Source organism: Octopus bimaculoides, chromosome 20, assembly GCF_046866305.1.
Source record: "Octopus bimaculoides isolate indiv1 chromosome 20, ASM4686630v1, whole genome shotgun sequence".
NCBI lineage: Eukaryota > Metazoa > Mollusca > Cephalopoda > Octopoda > Octopodidae > Octopus > Octopus bimaculoides.
Window position 1 is genome coordinate 10,176,813 of NC_142947.1, and position 26,223 is coordinate 10,203,035.

The 26,223-nt window shown below is 36.9% G+C and overlaps 1 protein-coding gene across 19 annotated transcripts in view; it reads right to left on the reverse strand.

Annotated features, from left to right (window-relative positions):
* LOC106875384 (uncharacterized) overlaps nucleotides 1-26,223 on the reverse strand; it is a 425,794-nt gene that overhangs the window by 83,665 nt on the left and 315,906 nt on the right. For 15 of the 19 annotated variants that reach the window (XM_089338012.1, XM_089338010.1, XM_089338006.1 and 12 more), the window contains 2 exons: nucleotides 11,243-11,352; nucleotides 2,059-2,109 (listed from right to left, as the gene is read on the reverse strand). Coding sequence is in view for 11 of the 19 variants with exons in the window: in XM_089338006.1 (XP_089194132.1) it covers nucleotides 2,059-2,109; nucleotides 11,243-11,352 (161 nt within the window). In the remaining 8 variants the exon portion in view is untranslated. The remainder of the gene's footprint in view (nucleotides 1-2,058; nucleotides 2,110-11,242; nucleotides 11,353-26,223) is intronic. The other 4 variants (XM_089338016.1, XM_089338011.1, XM_089338009.1 and 1 more) reach the window with 1 other exon arrangement.

The window sequence follows — 26,223 nt, forward strand, 5'->3', positions numbered from 1 at the left end:
GTTTATCTTTTCCAAGATAAGGACTTTTTACATACAAACATATATAAACATAATAACGGATAAGGTTTGCACACAAGCGCAAACATTAGATCTTGATTTTTGTGATATATGACTTGGCACCACCAAACGCAATTTAATGCCTTTTTCTCCCCACTCCCCACACTCTGGTGGGCAGAATGGGTCACAGGGGGAAGTTTCAGTAGCCTTCTTCATCCATTTCCTCCATAGAATCACACCTACTCTCCCCACTGCCCATCTCGCTCTCTCCCCCCCCTCTTACAAACTTCTCTGTCACTACAATTAAGGGCCCAACTAATAGCTTGTGAGTTCAATAGTATCAAATTGCAAGTGGTTAAGTCTGTTTTTTTTTTTAACACATTAACTCTTTTGTGAGAATATTTCTGATACAATACAATCTCTATATAACTTATATTTGAAAATAATAAGAAATCTAAAGGAATTTAGTAAAATAATTTATTTTAAACCAAGCAACATTAGAAAGTTGAAGAGATTCAGTAAAATAACTGTTATTACTAACCCTTTTGATATCAACCTGGGAAAACTGCAGTTGAAGTAAAAACCTTTATCATGAATAAATCTGAACAGTCAGAGCCAGGGAATGTGTTAGTACTAACAATAAAGAACCAATGACTAAAGTTGAAAAATGTGAATGGATACATACAGTAGGGGGGACTACAAACTTAAGGTTCATACATTAAACAAACAATTTTGCATGGTTTTGGAATATGACCATTTACACATTTTGGTTTTGTTTACAACGTTATTATGAGCACATACCGAATCATCTGTGAGAGCTAAATATCTGAAATAATCTGTACTGTTTGCATGTGTGATGATTTCCCTCTCAGTAGAAAGGTGGTAAAGTACACATGCTTGGCTCCTTTTTCGTAAATGCATTGTATTCTGCTGACTAAATTGTTACATTAGCATAGCATCATTGATATTGCTTGTGGCACTGCACAAAAGATTGGTACATAAGAGAAAGAATAATGTTTTTGTAATCACAATAATATATGTCTATTAACATCACTACTACTGTACACCAAACAACCTGCAAAAACTTGTATCTCATGAAGACACATACGTAATTGTCTATAAACAGATATATCAGAGAGAGAGAGACAGAGAGAGAGAAGAAACTTCAGCTGAAGCAACCACCACCACACACAGAGTTAAGCTGAATCTGCAGGAACTAAATTTCGTTTGCCTAAACATTATCAAATTAACAACATAGGATGTTGAACTAACAACAAGCAGTTTCTTTAAAAGAAAAAAAAAAATCCCACTAATATGGATATAATAGAACTCAAATTCAAAGCTAACAACATGCAGGAGGCAGACATCTTGCATTAAACACAAACTGATTGAACATACTAAATAGTCAACCATTTTTAAAATGCTATTTCTGTTTATCTGTTAAATGAACAAATATCGTTTAATAACATGACGTTCTTAACCCTTTAGCTTTTAAATCACCTATGTCTTGCCAAAATATTCTATCCGTTTCAGTTAAATCTGGTCAGATCCAGCCTATCACACCTACACCGCAGTGTTATTTCATTGTAAAAATAAAACAATCATATCCTTGAAATCTCAAAGCAAGCAGGAGAGATGCACCAGGTTCCAGTCTGATTTTAGCTTGCTTTCTATGGCTGCTGGATGCCCTTCCCCAAAACGCCCAACCACTTTACAGTGTGTGCTGGGTGCTTTTTACATGGCACTGCTTTTAGATGACACACAAGCAGGGGTGCTATTACATGGTGTTGGTTAGGGTGCATTTTATGTGGCACTGCTACAGAGCTCTTGTAGGCCAATCCTCTTCCATCCTTTGCTGCAATGCAGAGAGACAACGGTGTTCATATATACTCCAAGGGTCACCTTAGACTTATGTGGAATGAAGTGTTTTGCTCAAGAACACAATGTGTCATACGGTCCATGAACCGAAACCAGAATCTTATGAAGATGAGTCCAACACTAAGTCACATACCTCAACACACACACACACACACACACACAAAGTAATTATTAATTACTTACATTGATGTCTGAGGAAGGAAGGTCTTCATCTGGGCAATTGCACTCTTCAAACTGGAAAGAAAGAGAAAAATTAGAGAGTGAATGAGTAAAAGGGGGGGGGGGAGAGTGGAAGGAGCTACAGAACAAGTACTGGAAGATTTAAGAAAGAACAACTGAGGGAGGGGGGAAAACCCTTAGTAAACTCTCGTATCAATTTAAGCAATATGGAGGACACAAATGGAGTTAGAATTTGTTTCATATTTTAGGTAGGAGAATACAGAATTGAAGTAAGTCTGTTTCATGTATTTGAACATACAGACCAATATGAAGCACAGGGACGAAAATGGAAAGAAAAACAGAATGAAAAAAAAAAAAAAACCATAGAGAGACATTATTGACAGGATGGAAATAGGATGTAAAATTGATGACGGTAATGATGACATTGTGGATAAGGAGGATAATGGTGACAATAATAATGATGATGATGATGATGATGATGATGATGATGATGACGATGACAATATCTAATGGAGAATATTAAAAAAAAAAAAAGAAAAACAAAAAGAAATCACGAGATAAGGAAAAGTAAAATCTCAACATCTTATCAGTAGATGAATTTTGGGGAAGAAAATTTCTCCAGTACAAAACTAATTGATTTTATCTGTCATGTGACTACTGTAAGTTCCCTAATCTTCTCAAATCCTAAGACGATTAACTTTGTAAAGTGAGGCAAGAAGAGAAGAGAGAGTGAATACAACAAAGCTGTTTTCTGGTCAATAACTTCTCCTTATTTCTTGTGAAGGAATTCAATTCCTACAGGGGGAAAGATGTAATAATATGCTGCAACAACCCCAGCCCATCCATCCCAGCAGATAGTGAGGTGAAGATTGATAAATCTACAAATGCAGGATTGCATCACCAGAACAAAAAAAAAAAAAAAACAAAAAAAAAAAAAGAAAAGAAAAGAAAAGAAAAGAACAAGCAGGAAAGGTAATTTGTTTGATGGTCAACCTTTTAAAACCCCCAGAAAATGCTGCTGTCTACTTTCATTTTCTGCTAGTATTTTTAATGAACTCACCTTCTTTGAAACAACAGCTACTGTAGGACTGTCTGTCTGTCACACCTAATTCAATCCATTGATGCACATTTTTTTCCTCTTCCTTCATACTAACTGCTTAACTGTTTTTTGAACCCCACCAACCCATCCAGGACTTGCCCAGGGTTTTTTGATACAAACTTCCTGTTTTAAAGTTAATCTAAATTACAAAACCTACGATCAGAATGTAATTTTAATGTTTCAAACACCAGATTAATAAAAACAAAGTTATGCTACTAAATTTTTAATAATTTCCAGAATTTAATCCGAACAAAGGCAGAGTATTTCAACACAACTATGAAAAGGGTTTAAAACATAGCTTTGATTGATACATTATCATGTTAAAGGACTTGTGTAATAACTACCTTGTTGTTTCATTTGCATGTATTTTGAGAACATATTCACACAGACACAGAGACACACATATACACACACACACGAATGGGCTTCTGCACTGCTGCCATCAGTGACTTTTCATTTATGAGAGATTGGTCAGCTCAAGGTTTAAGGTGCAAGAAATTTGCCAACCAATATACCAAACTGTGAAACTGAACGAAGAATCATCTGGCTGTTAATTACAAATCTGAGTTTGTGACATGGGTGAAAGTTTATATCCTTCCATCTATTCTTCATAGGCGCAGACATAGCTGTGTAGTTAAGAAGCTCACTTTGCAACCCTATATATATATATATATATATATCATCATCATCATCATCATCGTTTAACGTCCGCTTTCCATGCTAGCATGGGTTGGACGATTTGACTGAGGACTGGTGAAACCGGATGGCAACACCAGGCTCCAGTCTGATTTGGCAGAGTTTCTACAGCTGGATGCCCTTCCTAACGCCAACCACTCAGAGAGTGTAGTGGGTGCTTTTACGTGTCACCCGCACGAAAACGGCCACGCTCGAAATGGTGTCTTTTATGTGCCACCCGCACAAGCCAGTCCAGGGGCACTGGCAACGATCTCGCTCGAAAATCCTACAGGAGCCAGTCAGGCGGTACTAGCAACGGCCACGCTCAAAATGGTGCATCTCATGTGCCACCTGCACAAGAACCAGTCCAGGGGCACTGGCAACGATCTTACTTGGCTTGCCGGGTCTTCTCACGCACAGCACATTTCCAAAGGTCTCGGTCCGTAGTCATCGCCTCGGTGAGGCCCAATGTACGAAGGTCTTGCCTCACCACCTCAGCCCAGGTCTTCCTGGGCCTACCTCTTCCACGGGTTCCCTCAACTGTTAGGGTGTGGCACTTAGGGTTGCAAGCGAGCTATATGTATGTGTGTGTGTGTGTGTGTGTGTATATATATATATATATATATATATATATACGGAGAGAATTCACAAAAAAAAAACCAATGATCACACTATCTCATATGTCCCTTCTTCAGTTAAGACAGTAGGGGAATATGTGAGGGAATTTAGCAGCCATATCCAGAAACTTCAGCAACAGCATGGAGACTTCTTTGTTCTCTGATAGCAGAAGGGCATGATGTAATACCACTACTATTCCTTTTTTTGTGTGTGTGTGACAAGGATGGAAAGATGGGGGCATGAAAATAATGGCTCTGATGAAGAATCTTAAAAATACAATCGAGGACAATAATCCATATTCTAGTCACCAATAAACAACCAAACTCAATAAATTAATGATTTTTCTTTTTCATCCTCAAATCCCACAAAAGGAAAATAAAAAAAAAAGGACAAAAAACAACTAATGCTAATAACTGCTCTAACAGTAGTTAAAAACACTACAAGAAGATATTATTAAAAACAACAGACATATATATATATATATATATATATATATATATACACACACATACATACATATGCATGTATGTATATATATATATACACGCACACACATTTTTAAAAATAACAATAATAATAATAATAATAATAATAATAATACAGGAATGGTAAGCTGATATCTAATTACGATGCTGGAGAGAGGTGGGAAGGGAGAAAGAGAAAGAGAGAGAGGGAGAGAGAGAGATGGAAGAGTTCATTATAGTTGGAAATATTGGAAAGAAACTTAATTTTCCTTACAAAGCGACTGAGTCAATAAAAACAGAGGAACGAGTTAGGGAGTAAAAATGTGGTAAACAACAATAATAATTAGTTATTATAGTCACTATTATTATTATTATTACTACTACTACTACTGCTATTATTATAGTTGCTATCATCATCATTATTATTATTATTATTATTATTATTATTATTATTAGTAGTAGTAGTAGTATTTGTAGTACAGTTGTTGGAGCTGTTATAACTAAACATAAATAAAAACAAACTATTATTATTGGTAGTAGGTGTTGTAGTACAACAGTCGTTCGTGTTACTGTTATGATTAAAAATAAATGAATAAATCATTATTATTATTATTGTTATTATTGTTATTATTATTGTTGTTGTTATTATGAGGAAAACAAATTAATTTTTGCTTTTTAGTGAAGTTAGAAAAAAGTCTGAGATGAAAAGAAACAAGTTACTAAAGTCCTGATTGGATAACAGTAAGGGACTTCAGTTATATAATGTGGTGGTGGTGGTGTTAGTGGTGGGGTTCAAAGGGAGGAGAGGGCCAGAGAAAGAAGAGGGAGAGAAAGAAAGGGGGGAGAGAAAGAGAGAGAGAATGCCAACTGTTTTATGTATTATATAATTCAATAATGTTCATAATAAATTACTTCCTGTTTCCTTTCCTTACACGTTTCATAACGCACAAAAACAAGAACAAAAAAAAAAGAAAAGAAAAGAAATAACGAAATAACCAAACAAGAAAAATAAAGGAAACTTCAAACTGTGTGAAACAATGGTTTACTTTAATTATTTGCGTACATGATTCTTTGACAATTTCTCTCTTTTTTTTGTTCTTGTTTTCAAGCACTGACCCTGAACAATTCTTTTATTACTATTGCAGTTCTTTTCTTAGAGTCCTCAGTAAAACATATCAGCCATCATTCTCAGGACAGTTACTTGTATGTCCAACTTTCCATCCCACTATAAAGTTGTCCCTTCGGCTGTAAGTTTAGTCCCAGTTTGGCCTTAATTGAACAGACTTCTGATCAAAGAGGACTTCAGCTATTACCATATCATTTTTTAAAAATTTTCTCCAAGTATTTAAGAGCATCTTAATGACTGTCTTTAAAATTGGTGAGGTGTTATTTAAGGGAGATTGGGATGCAATTTCTAATTGGTCAAGGAACTGTATAAAATTCCTCTCACCAGCTCAGCATAGGTTGGACAGTTTGATAGAGTCCAGCAAGCAGCTTGTCATAGTTTCCACAGTAGCAGGTCCTGCTTAATGCCAACCACTGTGTGTACTGCATCCCATTTCTTTATGCTAATAGAAAGATGCTGTTACTTGATAAGTAGTAAGTTAACAAATGACAGCATATCTCTTTACTCTTTTACTTGTTTCAGTCATTTGACTGTGGCCATGCTGGAGCACCGCCTTTAGTCGAGCAAATCGACCCCAGGACTTATTCTTTGTAAGCCTAGTACTTATTCTATCGGTCTCTTTTGCTGAAATGCTAAGTTACGGGGACGTAAACACACCAGCATCGGTTGTCAAGCGATGTTGGGAGGACAAACACAGACACACAAACACACATATACATATATACGATGGGCCTCTTTCAGTTTCTGTCTCCCAAATCCACTCACAAGGTCTTGGTCGGCCCGAGGCTATAGTAGAAGACACTTGCCCAAGGTGCCACGCAGTGGGACTGAACCCGGACCATGTGGTTGGTAAGCAAGCTACTTACCACACAGCCACTCCTGCACCTATGAATTAATTTTTATGTAATTCCATATGTGACACTGAACATTCCTGGGCTTGTCCTAATCATTCTCCCTTCACACATTGGGTTAGTCTATCTCTACCAGTTTTCTTCAAACCCTAACATACAGTACATTTTTTTTTTTACCCATCACAACAAATAATTGCATTACACAAGCAGTTATCTGCTTGCATACATTATACATTTATCAATATGTCTGATACCCAGTTGCGTTCTTGTATGTTAATTTTGCATATTCTGATAGATTGCACCCTGCCCCATGTTACTGTTCATCTCCTGTATTTACCGTACATGTTATAAACACCATACTTTCTATAATCTGTTACTGTTATGAAAGGAGAAATTATTTATTGATACTGGCAGTAGGTGATATTGGAACTCTGTCCTGTCTACCACTAGCATTAGACATTATATTCTCACTAACCCTCTTCCCACATCTAGTTAAAAATTTTTATCAGTGAGCCAAGGGGACTTGAGTAAGAATTTCTAGGTGGGTGCATGAAGGGTGAAATTGTATCCATAAAGACTACAACTGATTGTAAAAACTGATCTTAAAAAAACATTGATATTTCTCTCTCTGTTTGAGGAAGGCAATCAATGTTATCTCATTCACTGATCATATCAACTATATAGGCTGTCGTCTGTCTAGTAGATATTATAAAACTATTCAATCCCAAATAACTAGGTTCAAGACTAGTTTCTTCCCTCAGTAGGTGTACCACAACGGAACATCGTACAGACATCTGGTAGATACTAAAGATTTTAGAAACAGTTCATTTTCCCCACAGCTGTTACACAATGGAACAATGTATAGACATGAAGCAGATACTAAAGCTGTATGATGGGTTCACTTTCTCTACCCCATAGTTGTCAACCGTGGGAACACTGTACAGATATTTAGCAGATACTCAAGATGTATTTACTCACAGGTTACCAAGAACAGGTACAGCTTGTTCCCCACCACCATCACCATAGTTGTCACAGACAGGATAGCACATTGTTGATAAGACTATTGCATGCTTGTAGATATTAGGAGATGCTAGCCAACAAGAGAAGCATCTAGGTAGTCACAAAAACTGCTAGAAAGAGCAGCCAAATTAAAATTTACAGCACACTGGTTTGCTAGCTCAGAGCTGAACAACACACACATACATATATATATACAGACACACATATGCATATATATACAAACAGACATATACAAATATAATTATATCTACACCTACACACATCAATACACTCAGATATATATATATATATATATATAAACACACACACACATATACAAATATATCTACACACACACACACACTCACACTCAAATAACTAGATTTAGTACTATTCTGCACCTCATTGTCGAACACTCTTCCTTATCATTGATGGAGGAGGTCTGGGGTTTAACGTATGTCTACGAATTTCTATTTTACATTCAACATAATCAGGTTACTGTAATTACTGTATTATTATTGTAATTACTGCTATTACTAGTCTATGTGTTATTATGTTATTATGTGTTATTACTGTATATGTGTGCATCATTATGCATCATTATTGTTATTTGGAAATATTAATCATTTGATTGTCATTTGTGTTTTAATGCACATTACAATGTACTCTGAGAAATTACCAGAACTGAATACCCTAATGATACTGTCACCACCACCACCACAATCAGAACCATCATCATCATCATCATCATCATCATCATCACCACAATAATGGTGAATGGGCAGAATCAGTAACGAGTCGGACAAAACACCTGTGGTATTTAGTCAGGGATCTTTATGTTCTTTGAGTTCAAACTTTTGTTTTTCATCTTCCCAGGGTCAAGTAGATGGACATGGCTTAGTGGTTAGGGTGTTGGATTCAGGATTGTATAAGATTGTAGTTTTGACTCCTGGACTTGGTGACAGGTTTTCTTGAGCAAAACATTTCATTTCATGCTGTTCCAGTCAATTCCACCCGGCTGGCAAAACTGAATAGTCCTGCAATGGAATGTGTCTTGTCCAGAGAGGAATATATGTATGTATATACTCTTATTTTATGGTAACTAATAGAAAGTTGTGCAACAGACCAGCGTCCCCTCCAGGTGGGGAACCTATATGCCAATGAAACTGGGACACCAGCCCTTATGAGCCAGGCATGGCTCGAGAAGGAACAAACAACAATAGGAAGTAGGGAGCACAGTACATAACTTTCTATACATGCATAACCTTCTATTTAATCACTAAAGTGAGTAAAATGCAGGTTGCTTGTGGAGGTGCATGGTCTAGTGGTTAGGGCGTTGTACTCATGATCGCTAGTTCGTGGGTTCGATTCCCATACTGAGAGGTGAATTGTGTTCTTGAGTAAAGTACGTCATTTCATGTTGCTCCAGTCCCATTTTGATTAAGTGGGGAGTTTCGGCCTGCTTGCCTAGCCAGCGGGGTGGTGTCATTTGATGACTAAAACAATGCAAAGCGCACTGTGACCAGCGATGTGCAACAGCATCTGATAGTCTAGTCGGTCCAGTGATCGTGTAATGTGGGTTGCTAATGATGATGCGGTACCTTATTACATACCATAAACTTTTAACCTTGTTGTCCACTTATAACATCAGCTTTCCAACACTGATTCTTACAAAAGATTTGAAAAAAGAACCTCAAAAACATTACTCAACAATTCTATATTCTTAATAATCTTGCATTAAATTGGGCTAAACCAAACTCATTCTTTAGAAATGCCACTAATATCCCACCTGATTTTTGTCTTAAAAATGATAACCATACAACTAAAACCAGCGAGATGACAGATATTGGTAAAATGAATGATTCAGAAGCTGGAACAAATGCAGAGATGACGACGTCGCTGCTGCTGAAAGTAGTGGTGGTGGCGGTGCCGATAATGATGATGATGATGATGATGACAGTGTTGGCGGTGATGATCTTCAGCTATTTTAATCAGCGAACGGCTCACTCCGGTCATGAATATCTTGCTGCAGTTATGAATTCTTAATGCAAAGTCTAAATCAGATTCAGGAATTAGCATTTTTCCCTAATCCACATATAAATGAGCGATTCAGCTACCACTGAGTATTGATGTTGTTGGCATTCCGTCGCTTACGACGTCGAGGGTTCCAGTTGATCCGATCAACGGAACAGCCTGCTCATGAAATTAACGTGCAAGTGGCTGAGCACTCCACAGACACGTGTACCCTTAACGTAGTTCTCGGGGGATATTCAGCATGACACAGTGTGACAAGGCTGGCCCTTTGAAATACAGGCACGACAGAAACAGGAAGTAAGAGTGAGAGAAAGTTGTGGTGGAAGAGTACAGCAGGGTTCGCCACCATCTCCTGCCGGAGCCTTGTGGAGCTTTAGGTGTTTTCGCCTCAACCTATCAAAATCCGTCGTTCATGGGCACTTGGTAAAGATTGGGGACACAAATCACTACGATGTTTGGGTACCACATGAGTTGAGTGAGAAGAACCTTTTGGAAAATCGGCACAAACTTTTCGAACAACCCAATAAAATTACTCAGAATTACACATCACTCAGCAAATCAAATCATACAATATATCTGTCTTTGTACATAAAACAATGCCATCACTGATAATGGTGATGATGACTGATGATGATGATCAAAGTGATTGATGATGACTGTGACTGATGATGGTGATAATGACTGATGATGATGATCAAAGTGATTGATGATGACTGTGACTGATGATGGTGATAATGACTGATGATGATGATCAAAGTGATTGATGATGACTGTGACTGATGATGGTGATAATGACTGATGATGATGATCAAAGTGATTGATGATGACTGTGACTGATGATGGTGATAATGACTGACAATGGTGATAATAACTGACAATGGCGATAGTACCCAATGCTGATAATGATGACACTGATTTATGAAAGGGGTCAATGACTGATGATGATGATCAAAGTGATTGATGATGACTGTGACTGATGATGGTGATAATAACTGACAATGGTGATAGTACCCAATGCTGATAATGATGACACTGATTTATGAAAGGGGTCAATGACTGATGGTGATGACAGTGACTGATGATTCTGATGATGATAAAGCGTTGATAATGATGATAATCACACTGACAAAGATAAAAGCGAAACAAGAAGCACTGACCCTGAAGTTAATGTTGTTCGTATGTTAAGTGACAATTTTGATTACAATCGCAAAGCTATGACCCTGGCAAAAGAGACACAGAGTCTTACGACAACAGTAGAAGTAATAATGATGATAACAACAACAACAACACTGATAGATCAGTGTTAAGTAAATCAACTTACAATAAACTGGTATTCAGAGTCCGGCTGCCTGGTCCGGTTCCCTGGAGGTAGGCGTACTCCACCAGGGTGACCAAAAATCACCAAATCACCCTCATTCAGTTTCACACTGCCTGAAGAAACACAAAGAGAAAAAAAAAAAAGCACAATATTAATACATATATCTATTAATACATACATACATACATATATTTATATTATAAACATGTTGGTTTATGCTGGACGAATGAGAAAGGAGTGCTCGATATGTGTTGTAGAGGAAATGGTTTTTCACTGAAAATGAAATAGTTTGACTCATAACAGAGGCTTCTTTCAGTTTCAGTCTACCAAATCCATTCGCAAGGCTTTGGTAAGCCTGAGGCTATAGTAAAAGACACTTGCCCAAGGTGTCATGCAATGGGACTGAACCTGGAACCATGTGATTAGGAAGCAAGCTTCTTACCACACAGCCATGCTTGCACCTATATACATACATACACACATATATATATATATATACACACATATCTACACACACACACATGATGGGCTTGCACACAGTTTCTGTCTATCATATTCACTAACAAGGTATTGGTTGACCCTGGAGATGAACCCAAGACCACATGGTTACAAAGCAAGCACCTTACCACACAGCAACATCAGGAATATATTTTGTACTTGATTTATTTTCACAAACTACTGTTTTATAGCCATAAAAAATATTCTATTCTGTGTGTTAGCGAGACAAACAGAGCTAAATATATTTTCGTGGCCAGAGATAGCCAATAAAAAGTGAAAGGCTTTGCTAAATTACAAAGGAGAAATGGAAGATGTGACATTCATGCCTTTCGCAAGGGATTTAGTGGAGAAGCAACTGTTGTAGTATGTGTGTATGTGTGTGAGTGCGGAGAATGAAACAGCCCATACACACATACACACACATATACACAAATACATACAGATATATATATAGGTTTATGCATGAAAATTATGGCCCTCGAACCACTCTGTAACTTCTGCTGATTAATGAACATAGACACATATATACATTTGTGAATACACACACACACACACACACACAAGAGTGTGTGCATGTAAGTCATTTGATACATGCACACATGTGCACAATGGATGCATATACGTCTATACCAATATATGATTCAGTAAAAGAAAGATGGAATTAGGAAAATATGAAAGTAGAAAGAGGGTGCGGAAAGGCAGAAAATGAGTGGATAGAATAAAAAGAAGGAAAGACTGCTGAAGAAAGAAAAAAAGAAACAAAGCAGAGAAAGAGAGGTGGTGAATGAGAGAGAGAGAGAGAGAGAGGGGGGGGGGAGAGCAGGAGAATGAGACAGAGAGTGAGTGAGAGGTAAATAAAAGAAAAAGAGATAAAGTAAATTGCTATCTATGTATAGAAATTAAAAACAATTTTCTCAATATAGATAAAATACATTTAAGAAGATTTCTTTTCCATTCCACAAGGTCAACTGCAGGGCAGTAGGTCAATTGAAAGGACCTACAATATCTAAATAGATTTCAGAAAGAATAAATGAAATAGAAAAATTAAAAACGTGTGTGAGTGTATGTGTGTGTGTATATGTATGTAGGGGTACATCATATATAATTTTAGGCTGTAAGCTAGAAACAACAGAGAGACTAACATTTCGGACTTGAGGTTCTTCGTCAAGAAAAAATTGAAAATAAAACGAAAGAATTAAATATTACTACAACAATGGATGTAGCATATTGCAAGAATCAAATGGTCAGTAATTCTGCAAAGTGGTCTCATATACTGTTGACTGTGAGTGTAAAATTAATTTCTTTGTATGGCTGTTAAGTTTTTGATGTTTTTTGGTTCCAGATTGTTGGTTCCAGGAATCTTTCTGGATGTCATTATCATGTTGACGCAGATCTTATCTTTCAGATTACACTGGAGTGAACTTCATCTGATGGATAGATGGATGGATTATGCAAGTGTGTGTGTGTGTGCGAGCGTGCATGCAAGTTCGTAAGCATGTGTGTGTTATTCTAAGTAATATATTCTTTAAAATTCACTGTTCCTTATTTTATTGATGATGGAAAGAAGCAGAGAGAAATATAATTTCTTACTTAGCAAATTACTGATGATGATGATAATGTCAACAACAATGATGACATTAATAATAATAATAATAATAATAATAATAATAATAATAATAATTTTTTTTCCTTTTTCTCTTTGTCTTCCCCTTTTTTCTCTGTCACATGACTCTGTAAGTGAACAATCTTGTATGCTTATTTTAATGGCCTACCAATGTATACAGTATGTTTCTGTGCTCTAGGTGTCAGGAAGATACTCGGCAAGAAATGGAAACAGAACTGAAAGATGCTAATGAAAATTATAATAATAATAATAATAATTTCTAAAATGGGCATGAGGAAACAAATCTATAGAAGACGATTAAAGATGACTGCGTCAACCTGAGTATATATCTGGTAATATATTCAATCATCTCTGCTGGAATAAAAGTGAAGTTTTCCCCAGCAAGATTTGAAATCAGAAACTGGCTAAAATTTACCTAAATACTCTCATCGCTTCTATCACCCTACTGCTTTGATGATGATGATGATGATGATTTCTGACTATGGAAGAAGGCAGCAATTTCAGAGGTGTGAAGTATAATTAAATGACTTGGCTGTATCACTGGTTTTCTTATTTCATTGAATTTGGATGGATAGATAGTAAGGTAGGGTTGAACCTGAAAGATTTAGTCCCTTCACTTTGCAACTTGTGTCAGGGGGACTAAATACCATGTACACCGTTCTATGAATAAGGGTCATACAATGATAAAGGGGACAATTTGAAAACAGCAGGAAAAAAAATAAAAGACCCGCCTAAAAAAAAAAGAGAGAAAAAATCTAAGTCCAGAAGGACTAATTCTATCTTCATTGAAAGGAGAAGACAGAGAGAAAGGGAGGTAATACAATATTAGAGTAAATTACAGGAAGATGAGGATATAATAATATACCTAAAAATTTTGAGACAGAATTGGGAAGGAATGATTAGTGCATGGGGAGGGGGAAGATGTACATATGTATGAGGCCAATTGCTAATTACTTGTGGTGCGTATGTTCACAGATTTATTTAATAATTGCCTATGTTATGTGTGAATATATATACTTTATATACTTCATTGTGTATATAAGATTCTAAATATGTGTAGTCTATACAAATATATATTATATTCATACACAGAATTTCATGCATATAGCGTTTTGTAAATGGAGGTGCAAGTTCTGCTTTTGAATTTTGCCATGAGCATGCAGGTATATGCATGTCAGTGTGCATATGTTATATAAAGTGCACATGGGCTGCAAATGCATTTCAATATGTGCTTCCATACATTTCTACAAAACACACATACACACACACAGTTTCCAAAGTAGCTACACACACACACATACAAACGTAAATACCTGTTTTTATTGCAGAAAGAGCCGGAACATAGAAAGGTAGTGACCCACCCCTACACCACCACCACCAGCATTATCTTAATTTCACATTTTCTGGACTGATACACAATTACTGGCCTGATGCAGGGTTCCAGCCTGACCCCTCTAAACTTCCTTTTCTTCTATATTCGAGTCAAGGGAGATGGACAATGAAATGGTCTCAATGCATATATATATATATATATATATATATATATATATATACAAGGGACACAATGGACATAATTATATATAATACATACCTTCTTTCTGTCTGTCTCTCTCTTTCACACACACACACACACACTTAAATCTGTCTTTGTGTATGTGTGTGTTTGTGTGAGGGTGTGTAGATAAATTCCATACACTCAAGTATTATGCATGTATATATAAACATGTGTGTGTGTGTGTGTGTGCACATGCATGTGTGAGTGAGTAAATAAATGCAAAAGACACACATGTACACACATGTTCTTATTCAAACACACAACGCACACATACACACATAGCGTGTATGTGTAAATGAACACATAAGACATACATACACACATGTATACATACATACATACATACATACTTATATACATTTATACATACATACATACATACATACATTGTGTGTGTGTGTGTGTGGTGAAGGAGGTGGGCCACATGGACATACATGTATGTTAGCAGTAAGGCATGGGAGTATTCCGCAAAAGGTGGAGAGAGAGGGGGGGAGAAGAGGAAAGTCAGAGCTGCATAATTAGAAGGGTAAAGCAGGAGTAATTAGACTCAACTGTTGGGGGGGGAAGTAATGGAGGGGGAAGGGGTGTAGGGGAGCAGGGTCAGGTGGGTGGAAGGGGTAGAGTAATTAAATGAGAGAGTAGTAATTAAAATAAGTGGGTAGGTGGGTATTGTAATTATTAAAGAAAGACTGCAGCCTATAATTAAGGAGGATGTAGGAGGAGGGGTGTGAGGGACTCTGCGCGCATGTGTGTATGTGTGTGTGTGTGTGTGTGGATGGTGGTGGCGTTGGTGGATTTAAATGACAGGAAAATTCTAATGAGCAAATGATGATGATGATGATGATAGCAAGTGAAGGGAGTGGGTGGTAAAAGCAAATTAGTTAACTGAAGAAGTTTTTGAGAGTTGAGAAAGAAGGAAATGAAAGGGTTACAGAGAAAGAAAGGAGAGAGAGAGAGAGAGAGAGAGAGAGAGAGAAAGGAGAGAGAGAAAGAGAGAGAGAGAGAGAGAGAGAGAGAAAGGAGAGAGAGAAAGAGAGAGAGAGAGAGAGAGAGAGAGAGAGAACAATGAGAAAATGAAAGAATACAGCCTAAAAGAGAAATCTAAGAAAGAATAAGGATGGAATTAAAGAAAGAAAAAAAATTAAGGGGATGATGAAAGGATAGAATAAGTCTAAGGTTTTTCTTGCTGAGGCTTGCAGCATATCAGAAAGGGATGGAGAGAGGGGGGGGTAGAGACGGAGGGGGGAAGGAGAAGAGAGGGGGAGTAGGGGTTAAAAAGGGATCATAAATTGGAAAAAATAAAAAGGGCTACTACTAGCTATGATAGAATGTATATTAGCCTTCTGATATTCTTTGCATTCAATAATGCAAACAGTAACCAGTGTATTAAACATGTGAACCTTAGCTTTAATTATATTCTTTTCTCCTCTAGGCACAAGGCCTGAAATTTTGGGGGGAGAGTGGGGAGGCCAGTCGATTAGATTGACCCAAGTACACAACTGGTACTTAATTTAATGACCCCAAAAGGATGAAAGGCAAAGTTGACCTTGGTGGAATTTGAACCCAGAACGTAAAGACAGATGAGATACCGGTAAGTATTTCGCCCTGCGTGCTACCATTTCTACCAGCTCACTACCTTATCTGTAAATACTCTTTTCTACTCTAGGCACAAGGCCTGCAATTTTTGGGGAGGGGGCCAGTCAAAGTTGACCTTGGCGGAATTTGAACTCAGAACATAAAGACAGACACCCCAGCCGGCATAAAGGCTAGATGGAACTTCTATTTCTCCGTTCAGCTTTGTCATATCTACAGCGTTCAATATCTCATCACGTTTGGCCCTACGGCTTTTTAATGTTGTTTTCACTGTCCAATTTTTCCTGGTTTATGTTTGCTACCTTGGAATCCTCTGTTTAGTGGGTTAATCCACTACTCAGGAAGAAACTATTCTAAGAGTGCGTCCTGCCTTATCTTCGAAATGCCTGGTTTTAGAATAGAGGCAGCTGATGAAGGAATAATTCCATAAGAGGCTTGTTTGTTTTCCTGTGTTCATTCTGTTGTCTGTAAACAAAGTCCGTTTTGTTATTATGTCCCCGTTCATTTTTCTAACATCCTGTACCCGGATATGCATCTATATATACATGTAGATGTAGGCATGTACATATATGTATGTATACATGAATATGCTTATATATCATTTATATATATATATATATATGTATATATATATATATGACAAGCTTCTTAGCAGTTTCTGCCTATCAAATTGACTTGCAAGACTTTGAACAGCGTAGAAGGCACTTATCCAAGGTGCCATGCTGTAGGACTGAACCCAGAACCATGTGAACATCTGGCTGGGAAGCAAACACCTTACCACATAGCCATGCTTGCACTTATTCTGAAGACTTTTCTTTTTTCCATCCCCCTGTTAAATAATCTGAGCTGAAATGTTGCAGGTGTTGTTAACACTGCCTTCACCTCTTCAATGTTAATAAAATAAATACCAATCAAGGACCAGGATCATTCTAATATAATTGATTATAGAGCCCTAGCCCCACCTGACCACTACTACCTGCCCAACACGCACACACACACACACACAAATAAAAAAAAACAAAAAGGAGAAGATAAAGCGGTCTCGTGTCTCTGCTACAAATCATTATAATTTAAATTTTCAGAAGACTATTTCCCACCCCTATCGCCACCTTTCCAACTTCAAAATATCTGGTTTATTTATTTTCCCATTTTGAGGATATTTTCAGTTTCGATATGTGAACATAGATCACTTGAAATAATGAAGTAAGATATTACAAAACAGCCATTCTTTTTATTAAGTGACAGCTTTACAGTGAGGGGAAACAGGTTAATGGAAAAGATAAATTACAAATATATTTATTTCTTAAAGGAAGACAAAAAAACAAAAACAAAAAAAACATGATTGACAGTTGATTAAAGTTGTTTACAAGCGAGCGTGTGTGTTTTGTGTCGAGAGTTGTAGGCACAAGCACGGTTTTTGTGTTGCCGAGAAGTTTTGTTTCTTATAGAATGTAGTTTCGGATTTGGCATTGCCCCATGCAGCTTCTTTGGACAAGTGTCTTGTCTTACAGTTCCACATCCTAGGGTTCACCAATAATTGATAACTTACGAATGGAATTTTGTTGATGGAAACTCAGAACAAGTTCACTGAGTCTGTTTATGCATGTGTACAGACACACATGTAGGCACAGACATGGCCGTGTGGTAAGAAGTTTGCTTCCCAACTACATGGTTCCAGGTTCAATCCCACTGCATGACTCCTATGATAGCGTTGGGTTGACCAAGGCCTTGTGAGTGGATTTGGTAGACAAATTTAGAATACATTTTCCATACTGGCATGGGTTGGACAGTTTGATAGGAGCTGAATAATTGAAGGGCTGCTCAGGTTCCATGCCTGTTTTGGCATGGTTTCTACGAATATACTGGGATGTTGTTTTATAGCCAGATGTTTTTTTTCTGTTGCTTACACAAATTCACAGGTTCAGAACCAGTGGATAATTTTTTGACCATTAAAGGATTCAATTATATATCATGCACATGATCCCTTAATCTAGGGGAAAATTGACTTGCATGAAAGAGGTGTATTGTGTAAAAAAGGCTATGCACTGCTTCTCTATGCCATCATGTTCTGCCTGTTATCTTCTCTGATAATGCAACTTGCATCATTCTAGACAATCACTACCTTACAAAATAACATAATTCACACCGAATCAATAAAGGAGCTTCAAAGTGGTAGTCTGACCTGCTAGAAATAGCAACCAAATCTTCATTCCAATTTCAATTTAACACCTTAAGATAAAGAATGCTGGAACATCTTTGATAATAAACCTACTTCATCTGGATTGTCATGGGGCTAAACAACAACACAACAACAACAACAACAACAACAGCAGCAGCAAAGACAACAACACAGATGGAACATATTCTACATCGCAAAAGCCAAAAACAACACTAAAAGTAACATCAGAGACAACGAAACGTAGTAGAGTACTAACGCAATCATATACACCCAAAGATGTGTATACATCACAGGAGCACAGAGGAGCACCAGGTGTTGTAATAAAAGCATGCATGAATCAGAGGAAGGAGAGGCAAAGGTGAGATGAAGGAAGAGGTGAAGTGAGGGGGGGCAGGAGGAGGAGGTGATGGAGGGTGGCAGGAGGAGGAGGATGGTGTTGGTGGTGATGATGATGATGATGATGATGATGAACAAGTACTGAGAAAGTTTAGAAGTTTGTGTGCATGTGTGTGTGTGTGTGTGTGTGTGTGTGTGTGTGTGTGTGTGTAGATGAATTAATAGGAAAATTTGGTTCAAATTCAAAATGAAATTATGGTAAACCAAAATGAGTAAATTGAATTAAGGAAAGCCAAAAAATAAATAAATAAAATAAAATACATAAATAAAATAAGTAAATAATAAAAATAAAAAAAAATCTTCCGAAAGAGATTTTTTTTTTTTCTCCTTTTTCTCTCTTGTATTTTTAATTAAATTTAAAAGGCACAAAACTGACATTGATGAAAATCTAGACATTCTCAAGTCAAAAGATGTTTGGCAACTGTGGAAAATGCAAAGACAAAATAAATAAATAAATAAATAAAACAAAATAGAGAATATCTAAAAAAAAAAAAGAAAAAAATCAAATTTAGCCATTTGTAGTTCCAAATCAATAGAATCTTACGTAATAACAGTTGGTCAAGCTAACAGCATAAAAATAACAAAAACTTCAAAGGGGACGAGGTGGGAGCAGATAATTGTGGAGATAATAAGGAAAATGGCAAAGGATGTTTGAAGAGAACAGGGTGGGAAGGAATATAAAAGGCAAGATAAACAAATGGACAATATATAAAAGAGGGGGGGGGGGAATGAAGAAGAAATGAAAACGAAATAAATATCCTTTGATAAATTGCATAGAAAGTAGAGAAATAAAAATAGTTTGATTGGAAATTTGAGTCTTAATTTACTAAAATGAATCCAAAATTCTATTTAAAGAGAACCCACAAACATTTCTCTTAAAAATTACTTGTTTTAGTTTTATATCAATCCTTGATAGGATTGTCTAAACTATCCATCCAACAATTGAGAGAAATCGTTTGGAAATAGCACAAAACGGACAAAAAGAGCCAGAATGAAATAGAAAAGAAAAAGAAATCAGCATTTTGTCTGGATGGCAAATTGAATGGTGATGGAAGATTGAAAAGTCACTGAGAACTGAATCAAAGAGAAGTTAGATGGTAGTAGTACCATGTACATGCAAAATTTTAAACCATCAGAAGACAAATGTTCTTCAAATCGCAGGCATAGTTGTGTGGTAAGAAGCTTGCTTTCCAACCATGTGGTTCCAGGTTCGGTCCCACTGTGTGACACCTTGGGCAAGTGTCTTCTACTATAAGCTTGGGCTGACCAAAGCCTCGTGAGTGGATTTTGTAGATGGAAACTGAAAGAAGCCTGTCATATATATATAAATATATATGTGTGTGTGTGTGTGTGTGTGTGTGTGTTTGTCCCCTCACCATCACTTGACAACCGGTGTTGATGGTTTATGCCCTTGTAACTTAGCAGTTTGGCAAAAAAGATTGATTAATATCAGGCTTTAAAAAAAATAGCGCTGGAGTTGGTTCATTTCACACAATTAACCCTTTAAGCATTTAAAGTGACCATATCTAGCCCAAAGACCAGACAGATCTGGCCTCTCAAATGTACCCTACAATGTCATTCTAAAAATACATAATCACACGATCAAAATCTTGAAGCTACAAAATAATACATGGTTCATTCAAAACAGTGTGAATAGCATTATATTTGGCAAAGTAAATCTGAATGTTAAAGGATTAAATATCAGAAAACTACAGGAAGGAATTTCGATACAGGTACATTCCGTTTCCTTTTTTCCCATCCTTTTCCTGAAGTATTTGAATTTCAAATTAGTAAAACAGGAAGTGTTTTCATAAGCTGAACTGAAACATATTATAAAAACTGGAATTGTAATTTCCACTAAAATTAAAATAGATTTTTTTTTCTTTTTGTTAAATTATTTAGATCATTTATTTTTAGTCATTCTAACACTAAAACTCATTTCAAGAAACCATTGTAAATTCAAGGCCATTCAACATCCAACCAAATCTTCCTGAACCCATACCCTGTCCAATGTAATACTTATTTATTTGCAATGTCTTGGATCGGTCATGGACTATCGTGTAACTTTGAGATTTCAATGATGTTGTTTATTTTTAGAATGACATTGTAAGGTAGATACGAGGCCAGATCTGGCTAGTTTAAACAAAACAGGTAGGATATTTTGGCTGCATATAGTCGGCTTAGATGCTAAAGGGTTAAAAACTAGCTTAATAGATACTTGTTTCAACATTTCTATTTCATTTTTTCACAAATTCAATTGTGTAGGTTGAACATTAGAGAGGAAAAAAACCAAGCTGTTTCATACAATCAATAATTCTAAAGCAAAATTTTTTTATGGACCCTAAAACCCTTACTCAGCAGTCTTCATCATATTTGTCTTTTTCAGAGTGTGATGAGTAAACTCGCCCAAAACATATAATTTCAAAAACAGCTACAAACAAGTTTATATGTCAATTTTCAGCATCTCTCTCTCTCTCTCTTTATTTATTTATTTTTTTTAAACAGGCGTAGGAGTGGCTGTGTGGTAAGTAGTAAGTAGCTTGCTTACCAAACACATGGTTCCGGGTTCAGTCCCACAGCGTGGCACCTTGGGCAAGTGTCTTCTACTATAGCCTCGGGCCGACCAAAGCCCTGTGAGTGGATTTGGTAGACGGAAACTGAAAGAAGCCCGTCGTATATATGTATATATATATGTATATATATATGTATATATATATATGTATATGTATGTTTGTGTGTCTGTGCTTGTCCCCCCCCCCCACCAACATCGCTTGACAACCGATGCTGGTGTGTTTACGTCCCCGTAACATTAGCGGTTCGGCAAAAGAGACCGATAGAATAAGTAAGTACTAGGCTTCCAAAGAATAAGTCCTGGGGTCGATTTGCTCGACTAAAAAAGGCGGTGCTCCAGCATGGCTACAGTCAAATGACTGAAACAAGTAAAAAAGTAAATTATGCCCAGATATCGAGCTCAGAAGACGACAATGAGTAATGAACCTTATCAGATGAGAGTGCAAGCTTATCTGATAAGTAAAAATAAAATTCGTCTGAAAACAAAACTTTTTTTCCCAAAAAAAAGGTTGCTAGGGAAGAGGTTCAAATACTATTGTGGATCACAAGTTTACTATTTTGCTTGCATGAACTCAAGCGATTCTTAAATGGACCCCTAGGGGACATATAGATCCTGGTTGAAAAGCATTGGTTTGAAGTTAGTTTCACTTTACTTATATGCTGTATTCACAGATATAATAACTGGATAAAAATCTAAATTTACAGTTCAATAGAGTTTTAAGGTTTTTGTGTGTTCCGTGTAGTTTCTTACAATAACCTAATTAGAAAAACATGTAAACAAAAAAAAAATAAATAAAAGAATAAAGAACAAAAATAGTAGAGTAATGTAGTAATCTCATTATGCAACAGCTGGTAATAATCTTCTAGGAATGAATGGGCAAATAATTAGAGCAGCAGCAGCAGCAGTGTCAGCAGCAACAACAAGGTTGTAATTATGAATTGCTAACAGATGTAGAAAAGAATGATGAGTGGAGAAGTTTTGTGTGTGAGTGAGTGTGTGTGTGTGTGTGTGTGAGGGAGAGAGAGAGTGAGAGAGAGAAAGAGAGAGAGGGAGACAGACAGAGAGAGGGGGGAGGAAGAGGGAGAGAGAAATGGGGAGGAAGAAGGAAGGTGTGAGAGAGAGAGGAGAGAAAGAAGGTGAGAGAAAAATGATGAAATGGAAAGAGAGGATTGGATGGAGGACAAGTGGAGAAGATAGTGGAAGAACAGTAAAGTGTGGAGAGAGAGAGAGAGAAAAGTGAAGGGAAGAGGAGAGCGAGGAGAGATGAGACTGACACGATCTGGAGAAACTTCTAGAATTTTCTCTGAAAATAGCAATAAGACTGTGAAGACTGGAAGTGTGCTTCTCGGTGTTACAAAATCGCCATAAACTTCACAAACAGAAATCTTCAGGAACTACCATTAAACAAACAGTGTTGGGAGTTCTTGAAGAACAAACAGAAATATGTTTGGTGAATGACGACGATGATGATGATGTGAACATGAAACCTGTAAGGTTGTACCAGTTTGGAAGGTAAAACCTGTAAAGGTTGTACCTTGTGATAATTGGAGCTTAGGGACAGTAAGTAATGGTGTAGACAAACGGATGACGCAGAGTGGAATGGAATGTCCTGTAGAAAAGATTTTGCCTCTTAAGAACACGAAAGATTCACCAGAAGGGCTTCTGAGCACTTGATGGCTTTATTGAAATCATGTGAATATCTAAGGTTTACAGGTAGTAAACCGGAAGCCATTTACATTCTGCCAGGAATCAGACCAATTCTGAGTCAAGGTGGATAACAATATTGATATTCTAAGGCTAAATACCAGGAAACCGAAAAGTATCAGAAACACAAGAAATTATTCCCATGGGTACTGCCCATGTCTTTAACCCTTTAGCATTCAAATTGATATGTCAAAAGTAATCCTTATTCATTTACATTTTAAAAAATCAATCTGGTATTATCCTGTAGCTTCAAGATTTGAAAGATGTTATTGTTTATTTTTAGAATGACATTGTAGGGTAGGTGTAAGATACTGGTTCTGGCCAGTTTGAGCATAAAATGAGTACAATATTTGGGCCGGATATAGCCAGTTTAAACACTAAACGGTTAAGGTAAATACTATCAACCTGAAAATAACCAGACTCTGTTAAAACTCTTTCAAAATTGAAATATAAATTAATTGAAATCTAGTCCCCCGTTCACTGGAATATATTACTGTTAATCATAAGCCCCTGGGTGAGACTTGGAACAGCTAGTATAGAACAAAGCAAAAACAATGTAAATGATGATGACGATGATGATGATAATTGCCCTGATGCAATACCAGGCAGTGGCCCTTACGCTTCTGATCTTAACTGATTGGAAGTGTTAACATGTACAGTTTTGATAAAACAAAAAGCACTGGGGTTGATCTGTTTGGCAACAATCTCGTCAAAGCAGTGCTCCAGTATGGTCAGTCTAATGCAGGGGTTTTCAAACTTTTTGACTTGCGGACCCCTTTATATTTCAGGCTTTACCTTAGGGACCCCCTTATAAACGCTTATGAAATTTATACATAAATATTTGCTTAAAATGACATATATTTTTACGTTTATTCATTTAACAGTATTTAACAAATAGGTTTATTGTCAATTAAAAGATTTCGATTGAAAAAGATATAAAAAAATCAAATTGCCCATAAAAAGTATTGCTGTCCATGGACCCCCTGTCTTATCCTTGCGGACCCCCTGTGGTCCGCGGGCCACAGTTTGAAAACCTCTGGTCTAATGGACTGAAACAAGTAAAAGATGAAAGATAAAAGATATAACACTTCATTGTCCAGTTGGTCATTGCATTTCTTTTTCAAATGACAGGAGGTGGGACGGAGGGAGGTTTGGCTGCAGCTTCTAGAAAGTTGATTGACCACATTGAGGCTCTTCCACTGGTTTGTATATTTGTCTGTGTGGGTCAGTGTGGTGTAACTTAAATGAACACATGACTTATTAGCTGGGGTGATGGGGAAGAAGTACAAAGGAGCCAGTAGTTTATGTGAGAGAGAAATAAGGAGAGAGAGAGAGTGAAATGGAAGAGGTTGCAAAGGGAAAGAGGAAAGGAAGGAGGTGGGAGGAAAGGCTATAAGAGAGAAAGAGGGAAAGAGAAGTGGGACAAAATGAGAGAGAAAGAGAGAGAGAGAGGCTGACTGGAGTTACAAGAAAATAAAGGGAAGAAAGGTGGGGAAGGAAGTGAAGGAAGAAACAGAGAGGGGGCAGAGAACAGAGAGAGGAATGGAAGAGGAGGGGGAGGAGAAAAGGTAAGAGACAGGACAGAGAAAGACACACTGAGCCAGGGCAAAAAAAAATGCAAATGTGGTTATTAACGTTAAATCAACTTTGAAATATCAATGAATAAATAAGAAGGCATTGACCGAACCGAACCGAACCGAACCAAACCAAACCAGACCGAACTGAACAAATGAATAGAAGACTGAGATTTAAATAACAACAACAACAAAAATGACAAAAACAGCAGCAGTGGCTATCAAGAAGGGCCTTTACATGGTTGTCTGATCTGCTAGAAATAGCCATGTAAAATTATATCCTATGGTCTTAGCAAAAAACAAGAAAAAAAACAAAGGACTTATTGGACAGTGTAACAAGCCTTTGATGGAATGGTTATGGTTGGATTGCCATTGATCAAAGTCTTGTTGAATCAGGCTGAGTGGGAGACAAGAGTGGTGACAGTGGTGCTGAGAAACAATGGCAACGAGTAGTTGATAAACCCCCTTTTCCTCCTTGATTTTCAAGGGTAGTTAAACACAGGGGGGAGTATTTTGATATTTCTAACTGCTTGTGGGTTCCATGCAGTCTAATGGGATATCTAGCATGAAAACGAAAGACAAAAATGATGCGAGTTATAGAGTAGAATCAGTGTAATTAGTGTTAACGAAGAGAAGCAAATGGTTCGGAAAGAGAACAGAAAATATATCACATCTCTTACCACCCCATATTTTAACAATAATTATTTGCTGCTGAATTTACATCTAAGCGGTTGAGTATTCCACTGACATGTATATCCATAACACAATTCTCAGGCAGAACCATCATGACATAGTCTATGACAAGGTCCAGTCTATGACAAGGTTCATATCTTTTTTAATTACAGGTACAATCCACTCAACAGGTTTCTATAGGATCCTACTATCAGGGCTGGTTTAAGACAAGAAGGCCCTAAGCCCTTTAGTGCCACCATATATATGTAATTCAGAATATAAACAATAATATACCATAGAATAAATTTTTTATTTTTCAAAATGAAACAGAACTAAAAACAAGATGGAAAATAGTGCTTATATTTGTATACTTCCATTTAATTTATATTTGAAAAGTTTTCTTTTTTTAATTGCAAAATCTTTGATCAGATCCCCAAAATTAATCTTATGTAACACATCTGCTTCTATAAGGCATTGGCGATTATCACAAGATGTTCTCATCTGACTCATGCAAGCATGGAAAAGGTTTATGTTATTAGGCCTGGCTCTTCGTCAATTATGATGATGAGTGTTCAGTTTGTGTGATGAACTGAACAACCTCCAAATGAAATTCATGG